This window comes from Verticillium nonalfalfae (genome assembly GCF_003724135.2).
Source record: "Verticillium nonalfalfae strain VnAa140/NRRL 66861 chromosome Unknown scaffold_49, whole genome shotgun sequence".
NCBI lineage: Eukaryota > Fungi > Ascomycota > Sordariomycetes > Glomerellales > Plectosphaerellaceae > Verticillium > Verticillium nonalfalfae.
Genome location: NW_021167274.1, coordinates 48,389 through 63,054, shown reverse-complemented (window position 1 = coordinate 63,054; position 14,666 = coordinate 48,389). Strand labels below are relative to the sequence as shown.

The following is a 14,666-nucleotide window of genomic DNA, read 5'->3' as shown; positions in this document are numbered from 1 at the left end:
CAGCTGCTGACACAGTTTCAAGCCTCGTGATCCCGATGTGGATGGCAGTCACCTCCTGCTTGAGCGAGGGGCCCCATCTCCCCGCTGTCTCCCCATCCCTGGGAGTCATTAACCTCTGACATCGAATTTGACTGCATCGTAACCGCGCGTCTTCTCCCCGCACGCCCCCCCCCCCCCTTCCTGCTCAAGCCTCAGTGCCAATTCGATGGGACACCCCTCCCCTTCCGAATCCCTTCTCATATCGGATCGATTCCGCCTACGGTCTTGTCAGTACGCCGCTTCGTCAGCCTCCTGATGCTACTCAAGGGCAAGGTCAACATGCCGTAGCGCCCTGCAGCCCGGTCCGTCCTTTCGTTCTGTGCGTGAGGTCAGGGTAGTCGGTTGTTACACATCACAGCTTTACCTTTCGATAGACCATGCGCAGTAGGCCCAATCTATCCTGTTGGATGCACCTTCACTCGCATCCACATGCAGCCCACCTTACCAAGCCCCGCCTTACTCTTCTCGGCACTGGGAACAGACATCAGACGAGCCGCGCCGAGCCCTGTTCCTCAAACATGGGCCATCTCGTTCAAATCGTGGCGCGAAAAGGGAAGAAGAAAGAAAAATTAGGTCCGATACTACCTGCTTTGGCCTGCGCTTCGCGTGGAACTCGACTCGAGTGCAATGGCGAAAAAGACAAGAGACGATTCGCCCCCCCCCCCGCCCCCAACCTGGACAACGTGCCTGTCGAACAGGGGAAAAGCTGTCGTCGTATTCAACGTCCCGTCATCACCCCGACCCGCCCCTGGCCCGTCTGGTTCGAATGTCTGGTCAAGCGGAGATGACGGACAGAGATGGCCGACACGAACGACCAGCTACCATGTACCTCCGCTGTCTGTTGAGGGCCGCGGCCAGCCACACACTAAAGATGTCAAAGTCAAGCCTCCAATTACCGAGAAATACGATGCTACAGTGCCGCCCCTCAGCGTCAGGCCGCCAGCTTCGCCTTGTCAACGGCGCGCCTTGCAGGCGTGCGAGACTCGAGGCGAAACGGCAAGACAATCGCTCTGGACCATGGTCGGTTCTGGCACGCCACCCTGCAGTTTGGTTGCTTGCTTCGAACGGTACACCACGAGCTTTACCCTTCATGAGATTGAAGGGAGCTCTTTCTGGTATCAATGCGGTCGCAGGTCGCAGAATGGGCCCGCCCCCCGAACCACAGCCAGACCAAAATGGGATCATCGTGAGGCGCCTGCAACTGCAAGGGCCCTGTTGTAACTGTCGATCTGATACGCGCACCATGGCAGGCATGGCGCCCAGGAACACGCCGATCTGCACCCTGGCTCACTTTACTGTGGTGAACTTTGTATTTGCACATTCCCAGACCCGCTGGACTGCTTGCCGGCTTGTGAACTTCAAGCAGCGGGAGGGCCACAGTTCCACCTTTCTGCAGTACAGCTGCTGCTTGGTTTGTTTGGGTGTCCCGGATGGACCTGAGCCCGGCCTTGATTAGTCGGAACGAGTTAAGTCCAACGTGCTAACTACCCATTGCCCACTTCAGGGTCAGGGTCTGAGGCCTGGATCTGATAGACGATGCAAGCAAAGGCAGGCAGCCAGCCAGCAACCCTGCAACGGACTAGCTGCTGTTAAAAGTGACAAGAGCCATGGTGGTTCTAGGCAAAGGCCGATCGACGGACTGGCTGCAAGGCTGGGGCGTCAGGATATTCCCAACCTCGCACGGCAAGGGTGCCGATGCGAAGACATCATGATCAAGTCCAGGTAGATCGCCAAGTTGGCTATCAGCCACGAAATGCCATGCCCCTCGGCCCATCAATCATCCCCAAGATCAGAGACAACCACAATACACCATGCTACATCGGGAAAACCCCTCCTTCTGCTAACCCCCCCTGTCGGATCACCCCAGCTTGTCTGGACGGCTTGGTACGCTAAGGTAGGTGGTCATTGGGCCACGGCGGCATTTCGCGGCGCGGCGCGGCTAACTGACAGCCTGCGACTCCATCACCATGCCATGGTCAATCAGCCTCTGGCTACCAGTGGTCAGGCTGCTAGGTACTGGGTCGTCAATGCAGGGCTGGCGCGGGTCTTGACAGGGTTGGTGAGGTCGGAAGCAGCACCACTAGAGGGGTCCCGCCCCAATAGAAGGCAGAAGAACATTGGATGTCTGTACGGACACGCCATCGCGAGAGTTGGAAGCCGGCCAGGTTCAAATTCTGTTGTCGTCTTGCAAGTGGAGATCGGTCGGCCAGCCGGGCGGTACCCAGAGGTTCCCGTCCGCAGGTCCTGGTACGTCTGTTCTGGCTGGCCCCGAGCTTGGCCATCATGTCAAGCCGCAATGACAGATGCTGGACCGGCGTTGACGGCTAGTCCCAGTTTCATTCGTTGCCCTCCCATGTCGTGCCTTCTGACGACGCTCTCCATGATACATAAGATATCGACTCAACCCTCCCCACCGCCGGTATCATGCCAGTTTCTCGACCTGTTGACATTCTTTGAAGTACCTTCCTCAATCGCTGTTGATGGTCACTGCACCTTCCAGGACGTGCTTCCATACGACCGAACCACTCAACACCTCTGCTGCCTGCCTTTTTTCCAAAGCCAAATACTTTACTTTCTCCCCCCCATCCTTCCCGGCATCGACAAGACGGCCGTCCCCTCGACACATCAACTGCACACGACGAGCTTGCCTCGGAGAAGGTCCATTTGCTGGACCGTCTATATTCTCCCGTCCAGCCGCGTCACGATCATCCGCCTGCAAGAACAGCCTGTCCGTCCCCACCCCCTTGTTGGGTGATACACACGAGTAGAAGTGTAAGCCACTCAGGAGGAGCGTCCCAGCGACAGCAAACACATCTCGCCTCACTATCATCGCAACCGAGTGCAATCTGGATTGACACTGCATCATAATAGCGGTCAGGCAGCCCTTCTACGAATCGAACGCCTCCCGACGTCACGCATCACTCCGAACGCCCTGACGAATCCTGTCCTGTGGTGGACCGAAGCCGCCAGCAAGCAAACAGTCTCTCGGCGCCTCGCAGCAGCACCACCGCCAGACACTGTGTTTGATTGTCAAATCGAGGGCGTCCTTGGGATACCTTGGAGCAAGGCCTTGTTTAAAAGCATCGCTGCTGATGGGATTACAGCCCAGAGCAGCCGCATTCTCTTGACGCTTTGGCTGTTGAGTAAAGGACCGTAACGCTTTGCCTCGGTCGAGTGCAAAAGACATTAATTTTTTTCCAACAAAACCAAGCGACCGTTCCCTTGTTCCCGAGCTTTCGCGTCTCAAACACACAGTCCGACTTGCTGGACATTTCGTGTGTCAGACACCCTGGAATTGTGTCCTCCGCTGACCTCGGACAACCTGCCGCGGCTCCCTGTTGTCGAACAAACCACTGCCTTGCGAGCGTGAGTGCAACTCCTCGGCGCTGTCTACACTGGACAGACATGCCATGGTGAAACCTGACTGACTCGTTCCCAGATTCCCGAACGTGCCCATCTGGGACAAAACCCGCGCCTGTCAAAATCCACTACCGTCGGCTCGGCTGCCGGTCCAAAGAAACACACATTTCTACCCACCTGCAACGACGCAAGATCTATCACGAGGCGGCTACGATGGCGGTCGCCGGCGCATGTGCACACTCCTTCAAGCTCATAAAATCGGATAACACGTTGATCCAGTGGACTTGCAACCTCTGTCATTCTGGTCCTCACTGGTGGATCTTTGAATGTCAATACTGCAGACTTCACACGTGCCGCCCATGCACCAGAGGCGTCTGAAAGAGGGGCCGCCTAGGGGGGGCGGGGTGTTCAGATCTCGAGGCTCAACCACTGCAGGCCTCGAGGGTACGTACGGTGGTACTGATTGGACGGGCATTCACTTCTTTCTGTTGTGGCATCAAATGCAGGTACGTTTGGACGCTGCTTCATTCTCTCGCCTGTCTTATCATCCTCTGTCTCCTCCGTCACCTTGCGCTTCCCCTGTCGCTCTTCTGCACATGCCTTGAGCAGATTGCATAGCGCCGCCGGGGTGGACCCACCACTCTGGATCGGTAGGAAATACAAGTGCTCGCCTACTACTGCAATGACACCCGGCGGTGCAAGCAGGGACGAACAACGGCAGGGCGGACGGGGGAGGAAGGAGGTAGGGGGGGGATAACGTGCCCTGTGGGTGCGTGTCGGGCCCTTCGGGGGAGGGGCGGTGGGTGGTGGCTGCCCGGTGGCTTCTGCTCATTTCCCTCAGAAAGTTCTTTTGCTGGCGCCCTAGTGCTGCAGGCAAGCTGACTCGGATATTCACGTGTGGCAGACGACGTGGATAAGACAACTGCGACTGGAGAGAGACGCGACTGGCCATGGGCCCTGGAAATGAAGGAACATTCATTCATCTGCCCATGGCAAGCTGCTCTGGCCCCTCCCCGAGACCCAGAGTCGACGAACCGAACCGCTTGCCCGACCTGGACGACACGACTACGCGGCTTTGGTGTATTGGACACTCGGTCAGTCAATTGCACTGTTGCAGGCTTTCTTTCTTGCCTCGATCCATTCGTCAGCATGCGCGCCATCAACGGTCATCAGACCTTGCTCGATCTTTACATCCTTTCGGCCCCCCCTTCTGTCGACCTGGGTCCCTCAAGACACCCACATGGCGCTTGCTCGGCTCTGGTACTTCCGCTGGCCCAGGCTCCATACTCCGCCCCTCTCCTCTCGGCATCACAGAAAGACCTTGACGAGATGCTGGACAGGCACACGGACGCGGAGCATCTTCAGGAGCCACGCGACCCGAGTCGGCGAGAAACAACAACGAGAACGCAGCCAATGAACATGTCGACATGGGATTCTACAGTACAAGACCCGGCAGGGGGGGCCAAACAGGCAACAGGGGAAATGCCTGGCGCCAATTCTAGGAACCTGCACTGATGCTGCAGTCGACCTGCACAGCGCACGTGGGCCGCTGTGGCTCCTGTGGCTCAGAAGGAGTGGGGGGGGGGGAGGGCTTGAACATGCCCAGGCTTGCCAGGCACATTTGAAAGACGCTGGGGCCCAGACACCGCTACTGGACCACTCGGGCTGTCGCCGATCGCCATGGGCGTCACTCGGTTGTGCCGCTCCTCAGCCACCATCGTCCTCGCTTACTGGCGATCTCCATGGCCCCCTCTTTGTGTACCTTTCGCTGTCTCTCTCTCTCTCTCCTTTGGCTCTGGTCCGATTCCCCTCTTTTTTTGCTATTTATCCTGTACCCTTACCTCACCTATTTCTTTTATTCGCCCACGCCGGTCAACTCCTTGATGTTATCTACACTTCTGCCCCCTGCCCCTTTTGCCCTTTGGTCCGTTGTTGTATCTTGACGGCTACTTCTTGCCATCTCCTGTCGTCCGTCTAGCCTGTCAGAGTCCGAGCCGGTCTCGCCACCCACCCACCACCTTGTCGTCTGCCCCCACCATGGCGTTCGAAGAACGTTGGCGGGAAGTATTCGAATGATCGCCTCTCCCAGCTCCAGGGGGCCTTCGAGCCTGGTTAGCGTCGCCAACCAGGCCCATGGTGCCATTTCCCTTTGAATCCGACTGGCGTGTTATCTCATCGGATCTCGCTGCCCCGACTGCCTGGACTCAGCCTGGCATCAACAACACGACAACCTTTGTTAGCTGTCATGGCTGGGCAAGCTTTCATGTGCCCTTTCCCCCCCCCCCCTCTGCTCTTTTCCCTCGAATTCTATCTGCCCTATCTGACGTTGCGTCTTGGAGTTTCTGGTCCGATACCCCCCCCCCTTTTTCTTCTCCTCAGTCGGAATACATACCCCTTTCCCCGTCTTAGACTGTCTGTACTGTAGCATGACAATACAGAACTTGCCTCTCGGTGTTGAACATGCTTAGCGCTACGTGTTGTTTGTGTTTTGATTCGGACAGCCGGTATAATTGGCTTATACCGTGCAAGAGGTGGTCTTCCTTGTGCCTAACTTCCCGCCGACATCCTGACTGGTCCATCCCGCTGCGTAGACCTGCCGCCTGATGCGAAGTAGTTACATCCCGGCAATGAGGTACCCTTAGATCAAAGATGCGTGGAGCCATGTTGGTTTGCGTGGGACATCTGGGTTGCCAGTTTGGTTGCACAGACGTCTCTGTACATGCATCAGTCACAATGTCGTATCACCAGTCGCCCAGTGTTCAGCCTCTCCTTTCCATGCCGACACGCAGGCGACGTATGACGTGTGGCTCCTGACGTCATGTCATAGTACACAATTCTACGTGGCCATTCACTTGACAAGACACGTGAGCGTGTCCCTCGGCATGCCACGCCGTGCCATGTTAGAATGCTGCTGCTGCCGCCGCCCCTTTCGCCTGGCTATCGGGTCTCATCTGGCACCCATCGATGACGGGCCGAAGCGAGAGAGGGCCAGCTTTTGGAAAGCGACGTGGCAGCGGTGTCAGAGAGGGGTCATGCCGCGCTCGCTTGCTCGCTTGCACCACACTGCCACGCAAACGCAACGTTACGCGTGGACGACGCAACATGGGTACAATTGGATTCGTCGTCGTCCCTCACGCCGGCCTTGTCACTGGAGGCTTGCTGTGCATGGGCCAGTCGTACACGGAGCGCTCCTCGTTGCGCCTGACGACGTCGACCCCGTCACCGACGCGGACGACCAGAGGGTCGCGGCCCGCGAGAAAGGCGTAGCGCCCAAAGACGGGGGACCACCTGCTGCCCTTGTCGACGCGCCTGTCCTTCATGAGCTTCTTGAGCACCGTGCCCGCCTCGCCCTGCGCCGTCCGCCCCGTGGCGTAGTCGACGTTGAGCGACGTGCAGCGCACGCAGTTGGCCGTCAGCTGCAGGCGGCGGTCGCCCGGCAGGCCGAGCTCGGCCCAAAAGTCCTCGTCCCACTCGCTCGCGCCGTCGGCGTCGACGACGACGTTGGGCCGGAACTTGATCATCTCGGCCGGGGTGTCGGGCGGCAGGCGCGCGCTGACGGCGGCGAGCGAGGCCTCGGAGGTCACGAGAAAGGGTGCGCAGTCGGTGAACGTCAGCCAGACATCGTTCTGCTCCTCCTCACCCGCTGGCGCCGTGGGCTGCGTAAAATGTGCGACGTACGACGAGACGGCCGACAGCCAGCCCGCGCTGGGCTTTGTCGGCGCGCCGGATCCGGGCGGTAGAAAGTTGGGGCCGACGACGGCGCGGCGGCCGTCGCCAATGTACACGAGCGTCGTCGGGAAGCCGAAGCAGGCGGAGAACCACGCGTCCTGCGCGTCGCCCACCCTGCGGGCGCGCACGGGGCTGTTGTGCAGGTCAACGTCGACCTCGTCGAGCGAGCCGAGGTCCTCGGGCGTCAGCGGCACGCTCAGGGGCTGGTGCTGCAGCGGATGGTCGGGCGCCAGCGGCACGTCGGGGACGTGGTAGCGCACGCGGATCGTGTCGTCCACGATTTGCTGCTCGAACAGCGCGCAGGCCGGAAAGTCGGACAGTTGCATCCGCTTGAGCGACCCCGACTCAAGGACCTTGAGGAGCATAAAGGTGCGGTCGTGCAAAATGCCCTGCCGGGTAAAGGTTGCCGTGGTCAAGGGGATGGCGCGGAGGCCCTTGATGGGATACACGTAGAGCTAGGGAACGAAGGCGGTGAGATTGAGGGGAATATGCTACGCGTTGGAAAGAGAGTCTTACGGCTGTGATTTTCATCATGTGCGATGTGGCGAGCCAATCTTCCAACTACAATGTCCTCAAATTTCTTCGAGCTGACGATGAGAGAAGGATGACAGTTGGAGCAAGCTGAGAGGGGTTCATGTCATGGTCACGGGTCCTGTACAGAGGGACATAGTATCGGTTCACAAAAAGCGGGGCTCCGCAGCCGGGCTTTGCCGCTCCGTCTCTCTAGATGCCGGCTTTGCTTTCGGCCCTCGAAAATGCACCTGGTAGGACTGACACGGGCGAGACGATCCAGTCAGTCCGCCCACCAGTTGACTATATACAGGATGAGATCAATATTCGAAAACAGCAATACCGCATGTCAAGGCGCGATACATCATATTACGGCTGTCCGAGAGCCAGCGTCTCCCGAAAGGTCGACAACAATACCGGCTTCTCAGCGAGCGTAGCCTTAGTGCCTGGAGTGGATGATGCCGCCGGGGCCAGCCTCTCCAAAGTGTATACGGTCGATACACCGAGACTCTCTAGATACTCGATATTGCGCAAGTAGTTGGTCGCTACCTGGTCAATGCCGTGGCTGTCATCGGAAAAGGTAAAGCGTCCTCCCATGGACAACCATTTCTGGTGTGGTTAGTGTTTGCAAAAAAAAAAAAAAAAAAAAAAAAAAAAAAAAAAAAAAAAAGAAAAGGGAGAGAGAAGGGGAAAGGAGGAAACTGCGGGACGAATACATAGCCATTTCAACATACCTCGGAGATGAGACGGTTCGGATACGGCTCGGCCAGACCTTTTCTGAGGGCGGCACTGTTGCATTCCAACAAGCCGTCGAAACTCCTGACAAGCTCGAGGTTTCGCACAATACGCTGCCAGACGCCGGCCCACGCGCTCACGTCTCGTCCGGGATCCTCACTCAAGAGGCGAATCAGGTCAAAGTGGCCGACAACCCGCGGCCGCAGGGCGGTCAGCATCTCGTGTTGCTGGTCGTAGTAGCGCTCGTACATGCGCTCCTCGGTACCGCCTGACGACTCTCGTGCCTGGGCGTACGTGGCGGCATCGTAGTCAATGGGTATGGCGTTGACGTGGTGGATACTGCCGATGAAGTAGTCGACAGCTGGGTGGGCGGCGAGGGTCGTGATGTAGGGTCCGTAGGCGGGGCGGTACCATTCGCCTTCGAAGCCGATCAGGACGTGGACCTGGGAGGCATACTTGGCCTGCAGGCGCTGAGCCTCGATGAGGTAGGCTTCGTGGCGGGGTGTGAGCACAGCGACGGCCTCGTCGGGATCGCCAGTGAGCTCTTCTGGATACAGGTCTGAGACTTGCAGTCGGGGCATGTGCTCAGTGAGGCCCATAGTCTTGTATCCCACGCTGATGGCATGACGAATGATGTCTTCGAGCTGGTCCTTGGCATGCCCGGGGCAGAATTGCCCCGAGTGCGAGTGCATGGTAAACGCCATGTTGTCAAGCTGGAGAAATCGTGCACAGTTCCAACGCCTGGTCACACTGCTTGCTGACGATGGTGGAGGCGAGAACGGGGTGCGCGGTGGTAAGCAATGTCGGGGCTGGTGGTCATGACAGCGATATCGCGCGCAGGCGCATGTGAAGACAAAGTTGCCTAGGTAGGGTAATTAGCCTAGATAAGGTCGGTACGGTAGGTGTAGTATGTACTGCCCCCGCTCACCCAGTCGCTATCCCACTTTTTTATTCAGACAATCCCCACCGACAAATCTCAACCAGTCATCCTCGCAACGTGCCTGATCATGTTCCCTGTCATGATATCCATACGAAGTCACTACAACTCAAAGGGGTACCCTCCCCCATCGACAGCTGACCAGTGGCGCTCTGCCATGTCTGTGTGACTGTGCCAGGCCACACCAAACGAATTGCAAGAAATGCAAGCGCACACTAGCCCCTCGCTCGATAGAATGAGTAGCAGACAGAGGCGTGAAAAGGGTATCAAGGGATGGCATCTAAGCAACATCCGATTAAAAGCTCAGACTCACTACCCAGACTCAACACCACCAGCTGGGAACTTGCGAAGATAGGAGCCTAAACACGAACGAAAAGAAAAGTAATCCTTGCGACGCCATGTCTGTAGGCGACATTAGAAGGGAGGAGGTTTCCTGACCAGCTCCAGCGAATTGCGTCTCGCCTTGAGATGGCAATGCTAGGTCTCACGTGGCTGCTCTCGTTTCGCGCCTGTCTCTTGGAGACCTTCTTCGTGGGCCGTTGATTGCGAGTGTTTCTGTGCTGCAGCAAACGGAATGGCGGATGTCGAGGTAAAGACGGGAAGATCTGTCCGCCTCGTCGTGGCAGGTGTTGAGGTGTTGGGCGGAAGCCATCTCAGCGACCCCTGCTGCGGTACAGGCAATGGTGCAGGGCCCTCTGCCTGGTAAGCTACAAACATCCCCGGGCTCGTATCAGAAGTCAGTCCCAGTGCAGGGTTCTGGTCCGCGCCGTCTTGCTGTGCCTTCTGAAAAGATGCCGGCCTTGCAAAGGAATTATTCGGCAGAACCTTGTGCTCAGGCACGTCTGAAGAAAGCGGAAACTGCGCGCTCACTGGGCCCTCATGAGCACCTATCGCAGGCTTAACTGTCAATGCCGGCTGGGGCTTGGCACTTTCCCCAACGGCCAGAGCCGAAGTCGTCTCATCAACAACTGGCGGTATAGCGACGTCTGGCTGAGGTAGAAACTCGGAAGCAGGTTGAGGTGCAGACTGGTCCCCTGTTGAGCCGTGCTCCGGTCGGGTGTCTGATGCTGCTGCTGTCGCTGCCGCTGCCTGTGACGACCGCGCTCTTTCCTCCTTCTGAGACTTCGTAATGAGATTGATCTTGATCTTTTTCATGCCTGTTGTAATCTTGTCCAGATCATCACTTGGCGGATGAGCTGAGACCTGCCGGCCATGGTTAGGCAATGACGCCTGAGTAAGCCCGACAGGCCTGACAAGCTCGGTATTTGGCTCGGTTCTGGGGTTCGTAGTCTTTTTACCTCCCCGCGGTCCGCGGCTTGGCCCTCCTCTGGTGGCAGTTGGCGTTCTCGTCTTCTTTACGGCGAGTGAAGTATTGTCGCCAGGTGCCCTGCCACTCTTCAGCATGTCTGGCCTGGCACTAGAAGATTCCCCTTGAGAACCCCCATTGCCGCGAGCTGTGTTCGGTTCGGGGGCAGGAGGTATAGTGGTCATCATCGAGGCCGCGCTCACCCGACGGCCAGTCCTCTGAGAGCTGGGTGAAGCAGCAGGAATGGGGGACACTCCAGGAGATGGCTGTCCACGCGTCAGTGCCGCTTTGACCCAATTCATTCAAGTGCGAAGGACTTACCTCGTCCGTGGCAAGAATAGCAGCTCCGGCAACGGTTTTTCTGCGACTTTTTAGGTGCTTGTCATCGTTCGCGCCATTGCCGCTTTCGGAAAATGCCGTTGCTTTGGCGGGCTTGCGCTCACGCAACGACATGCGGGACGACGGTCGGCTACTAGCGTTCGCGGAAGTTGCTGGTGCCGGTACTGTTGGCTGGAGGAGGGACTGCCGGTCCCGGCGCGCCCGGGTCGCCTCGGCATTGAGATCTTCGGCCGTGCAGCTGTCGGTCTGTCGGTCAGAGGGTATGAGCAACTTGCTGAGTTCATGCGCAGCAACAGTCCACGGCACCTCGGGAGCCGGAGGCGTTGGAGGTCGGGAGATGGGTCCATTTGGTGCCGAAAGACCTGACAGGCTTCGACGCATCTTGGCAGGGTTGACAACTCGAGCTGTCGACGCCTGTGTGGGGGACGAGTAGGTTGGTGGTGTCGCATAACGCGGCATCTTGGGTTCAACAGGAGGAACCCCCATGGCAACCTCGAGGTTATCGAGCTCTGCACTCGACCACCATGATGGGTCATATGCGTGTAGCGATGACAGGTTTTGCGACTCGGGTAGTGGCTCGTACGGTCCAGCGGGCTTGGTTGACTGAACTGCAGGTTCCCCTTCCTCTATGATGCCAATCCTGTGGCTGATTTCATACGCCAGGCCCCCTCGACCACTTGGTGGTCCAGGGTTCGACTGGTCACCGGCAAGGCCACAGACGTGACTGAAAATACCTGAAAACAGCGCTCTGTCGCTGTAGCCGCCTTCGAGAACGCTGATGACTCTGCCATCAACACCCAGTCCCTCCTCCGCGGCTATTCTGATCACATCTTGTGTGATGCGTGCATAGAACTCGGTGGGCACGTTCACATTATGACGCTGCATACCCTTGGTTTCCCACTCACTGGCGTCGAAGCCGGCAGAAAAGAAGATGGCAGCCTTGGGCATCTGGCCATTGGCGCGCAAGCGCGCGGCCTGCTGTTGCAGATAAGAGCGTGTCTTCTCGAGTATGACAGTGTATTTTGTCTCGTACAGCTTCCAGAACTCGGCCTCCGAGCCCCACGAGTGAAGATGTACGTTCCACATATTTTGGCCATGGGCATTTTCAATGCACAGACTGGCATTTTTGACCTTTTCCTCGTCACCCATTTCGCAAGGATAGGAGTTGATGTCGTGAAGACTGAAGTAGCCGATGGAGGTCTTCTTCCACGCTTGCGCGTTTTTGGCGGCAGAGACACCACGGGTATTGTGTTGCCACGCTATCGACTGGGAACCGTCGCCGTGATGTAAATCAAAGTCGATAATGGCAGCATGTGTCAGCCCGTGAGTTAGCGCCGCGTGCATGACGCCAACATGCACGTTGTTCACCCAGCAAAAGCCAGATGGGTAGGATGAGGAACAATGGTGACCCGGTGGCCTAACTGCAACGAAAGCACGACGCGGACCATCAGAAAAGACCAGATCGACTGCTTCGCAGACAGCCCCGAGAGCGCCCTCCAAGGCATCCAGGGAGTCAGCGCAAAGGTAGAGGTCGCCTTCGTGGAGCTTGGCAGCACCGCCCGTGTCGCCAGTCCGGCCGCTCTCCGGCCTCGCCAGCTCCTTGCCGCCCATGGCGAGTTTAGACTCGGCAAGCCGGCACATGGTTCTTAGCTCTTCCATCCACTTAGAACCATGCACGTTCGTCACGGCAGGCGAGAGAAGTGGAAGCTTGCGCGTCGTCTTATGAATCTTGAAAGGTATGGTGGGTATCGAGGTCGGGTCGAGCCTCGGGTGAGCTGGATAGTCGCCATCGCAATGACGACCTCCGAGGCGCACGTATGCCATGGCTACCCCGAGGGCGCCAGCCTTGATTCTTTCGGGACGCTCAACAATAGTGCTGAGGGCGGCGCGCGATGTCTTGGGGCGGGAGTAACGATGTCCGTAGCACGCGTCAGAGAGAATGATAGCGGCGTGTGTCTGCTGCGTCGTGGAGAGAACATGGCACAAGTTCAACTCGTTTTTGAAGTATTCGCTTGCGACTGAGCTGGCAGTCGGTGGTGGTCGGGGGGGTTCCTCCGTGACGGCAGACGTCTGGGATGGCGAGGAGACGTGGGCTAAGCTTGAGCGGCGAGAAGGTGGTTGACTCGGAGTACGTCCGTTCGCCGAGCGCAGCGAACTGGTCGATGCTTTACGCAGGAGCGTGGGTGTGGAAGATCGGGACGGAGAGGCTCTGTTCAGAGAGGGGCTACGGCCTGATGTGCTTCCAGGCGCTGGTGAGGTCGAGGACCGGCTAGCAGATGATCTGTAAGGAGACAGCGCACTGGGGCTTCGCGGCGCTCTGCTGACTGCAGGCGATGCTGACAAGGAGAGTTTATTCAATGATTGCGACAGGTCGACATCGCGGTCTCGGGGGCTGAGGTTGGTGCTCGACTGGCGTCTCGTGCTAGATGCTCTTCGCTCTGAGGAAAAAGACATGGTCGGTCGGCCTCGAGAGTCGCATGTGATCAGTGGGTCGAAGTTCTTCTTGGTTTGTGGATATGGCGAGCGGCATGGACGCGGGTATTGTCGCGTTTCAACGACGATGACCTAGGGTGGTCTTAAGGGGGCCTCCAAGGCAAGGCGGTTGAAGGGGGGCAAGGTGATGATTGCTGTGATGGGCGCTAAACATGGTACTGGAATCCACATCGTTCTAGGGGACAACAACGCGACTGTGTCATGCAGGGTCCCCGGACTGAACAGGGGTGCCGCGTTCTGGGGGCGTGGCGCAAAACGTCTCTACATCAGGACGCGTTCATCCCACCCACCGTTAAAGAATGTCACATGGTTTGTGGTTATGCGGTGTTGCAAGACTCCGGAGTACTGCGTGCATTAACCCTGCCTTTTAGGGGCAGTGTTCAATCCTACGTCCGGCACCTTGATCATCTAGGAAGTCAATAAAGGGCGTGTCTTGTTCAATTGAATCAGAAGTCAACCTGTATCGAATGCTTTGAGATAGTCAGAAACCCTCCCGCAGCCACCAAATATATTATGATCTGTCCCGCCTCCTAGGCCGCGTTATCCGGCGATCTACTTCTGGTGCCTCAATAACCTCATATTCATAGACGCGACCATACCTTTCGTCAGCCGCCCATCGAGGCTGGGGTTGCTCGACTCCGCCAGCTCTGACGGCACTTTCGAGCCGGCCTCCGACTGCACTCCGACCCCGGCGCCGCCAGTTTCCATCTTCTTCCCCTGCCATTGTGCCGCCTTGCACACGCTCGTGCCGCTGGTATGGTTTGAATTGTGACTCCTCAAAGTCGTACATGCTCTGGGCTCTTGCACGTCTCCTCTCCACCCTCCTCATGTGCTCTTCCTGCTCCTGCCTCCTTTGTTCTTCGATGCGGTCTTCCTCTTCGTGACGCTTGTTGCACTTATCTAGCGTCCGGTTGAATGGCCCCCACATGGTAGTGCTGATGAGTCCAACCAGGATGACAGGGGTCCAGTTGAATTTGAAGTCCGCGGGATGCCTATCTCTTCCTGGTTCAGCACTGGACTCCACGCTCCCTGAACGGCCACTCGTTGTGTGAGGTCTCGCCGAACGCGACATGTCGGGTGCTGCACTGGGTAGCTTAGTAGCTTATTTGTTTCCGCGCGTTTCTAAAGGTTGGGCGATGGCCATGGGGGATCAGGAAAAGCCCCTGCTCCGGTACAGCAATGAAAAGTAGAGGGATGAGGTCGGTGTACGTCAAACGT

At 57.7% G+C, this 14,666-nt stretch overlaps 3 protein-coding genes across 3 annotated transcripts; all 3 read right to left on the bottom strand.

The window, feature by feature from the left end:
- Positions 1-6,530: 6,530 nt before the first annotated feature.
- On the bottom strand, positions 6,531-7,659 carry D7B24_006629 (uncharacterized protein; the record flags this gene model as incomplete). The annotated part of the gene is made up of 2 exons (XM_028640755.1): positions 6,531-7,583; positions 7,645-7,659. The coding sequence occupies 2 exons, from the start codon at positions 7,657-7,659 to the stop codon at positions 6,531-6,533; spliced, it is 1,068 nt and encodes a 355-aa protein (XP_028495035.1).
- A 348-nt stretch (positions 7,660-8,007) lies between these two features.
- HIS2 (histidinolphosphatase) lies at positions 8,008-9,077 on the bottom strand (the record flags this gene model as incomplete). The annotated part of the gene is made up of 2 exons (XM_028640754.1): positions 8,008-8,247; positions 8,373-9,077. The coding sequence occupies 2 exons, from the start codon at positions 9,075-9,077 to the stop codon at positions 8,008-8,010; spliced, it is 945 nt and encodes a 314-aa protein (XP_028495034.1).
- A 1,650-nt stretch (positions 9,078-10,727) lies between these two features.
- Positions 10,728-13,409, bottom strand: D7B24_006627 (uncharacterized protein; the record flags this gene model as incomplete). The annotated part of the gene is made up of 1 exon (XM_028640753.1): positions 10,728-13,409. One exon carries the CDS (start codon positions 13,407-13,409, stop codon positions 10,728-10,730), a length of 2,682 nt encoding a protein of 893 aa, XP_028495033.1.
- Between the last annotated feature and the right edge of the window lie 1,257 nt (positions 13,410-14,666).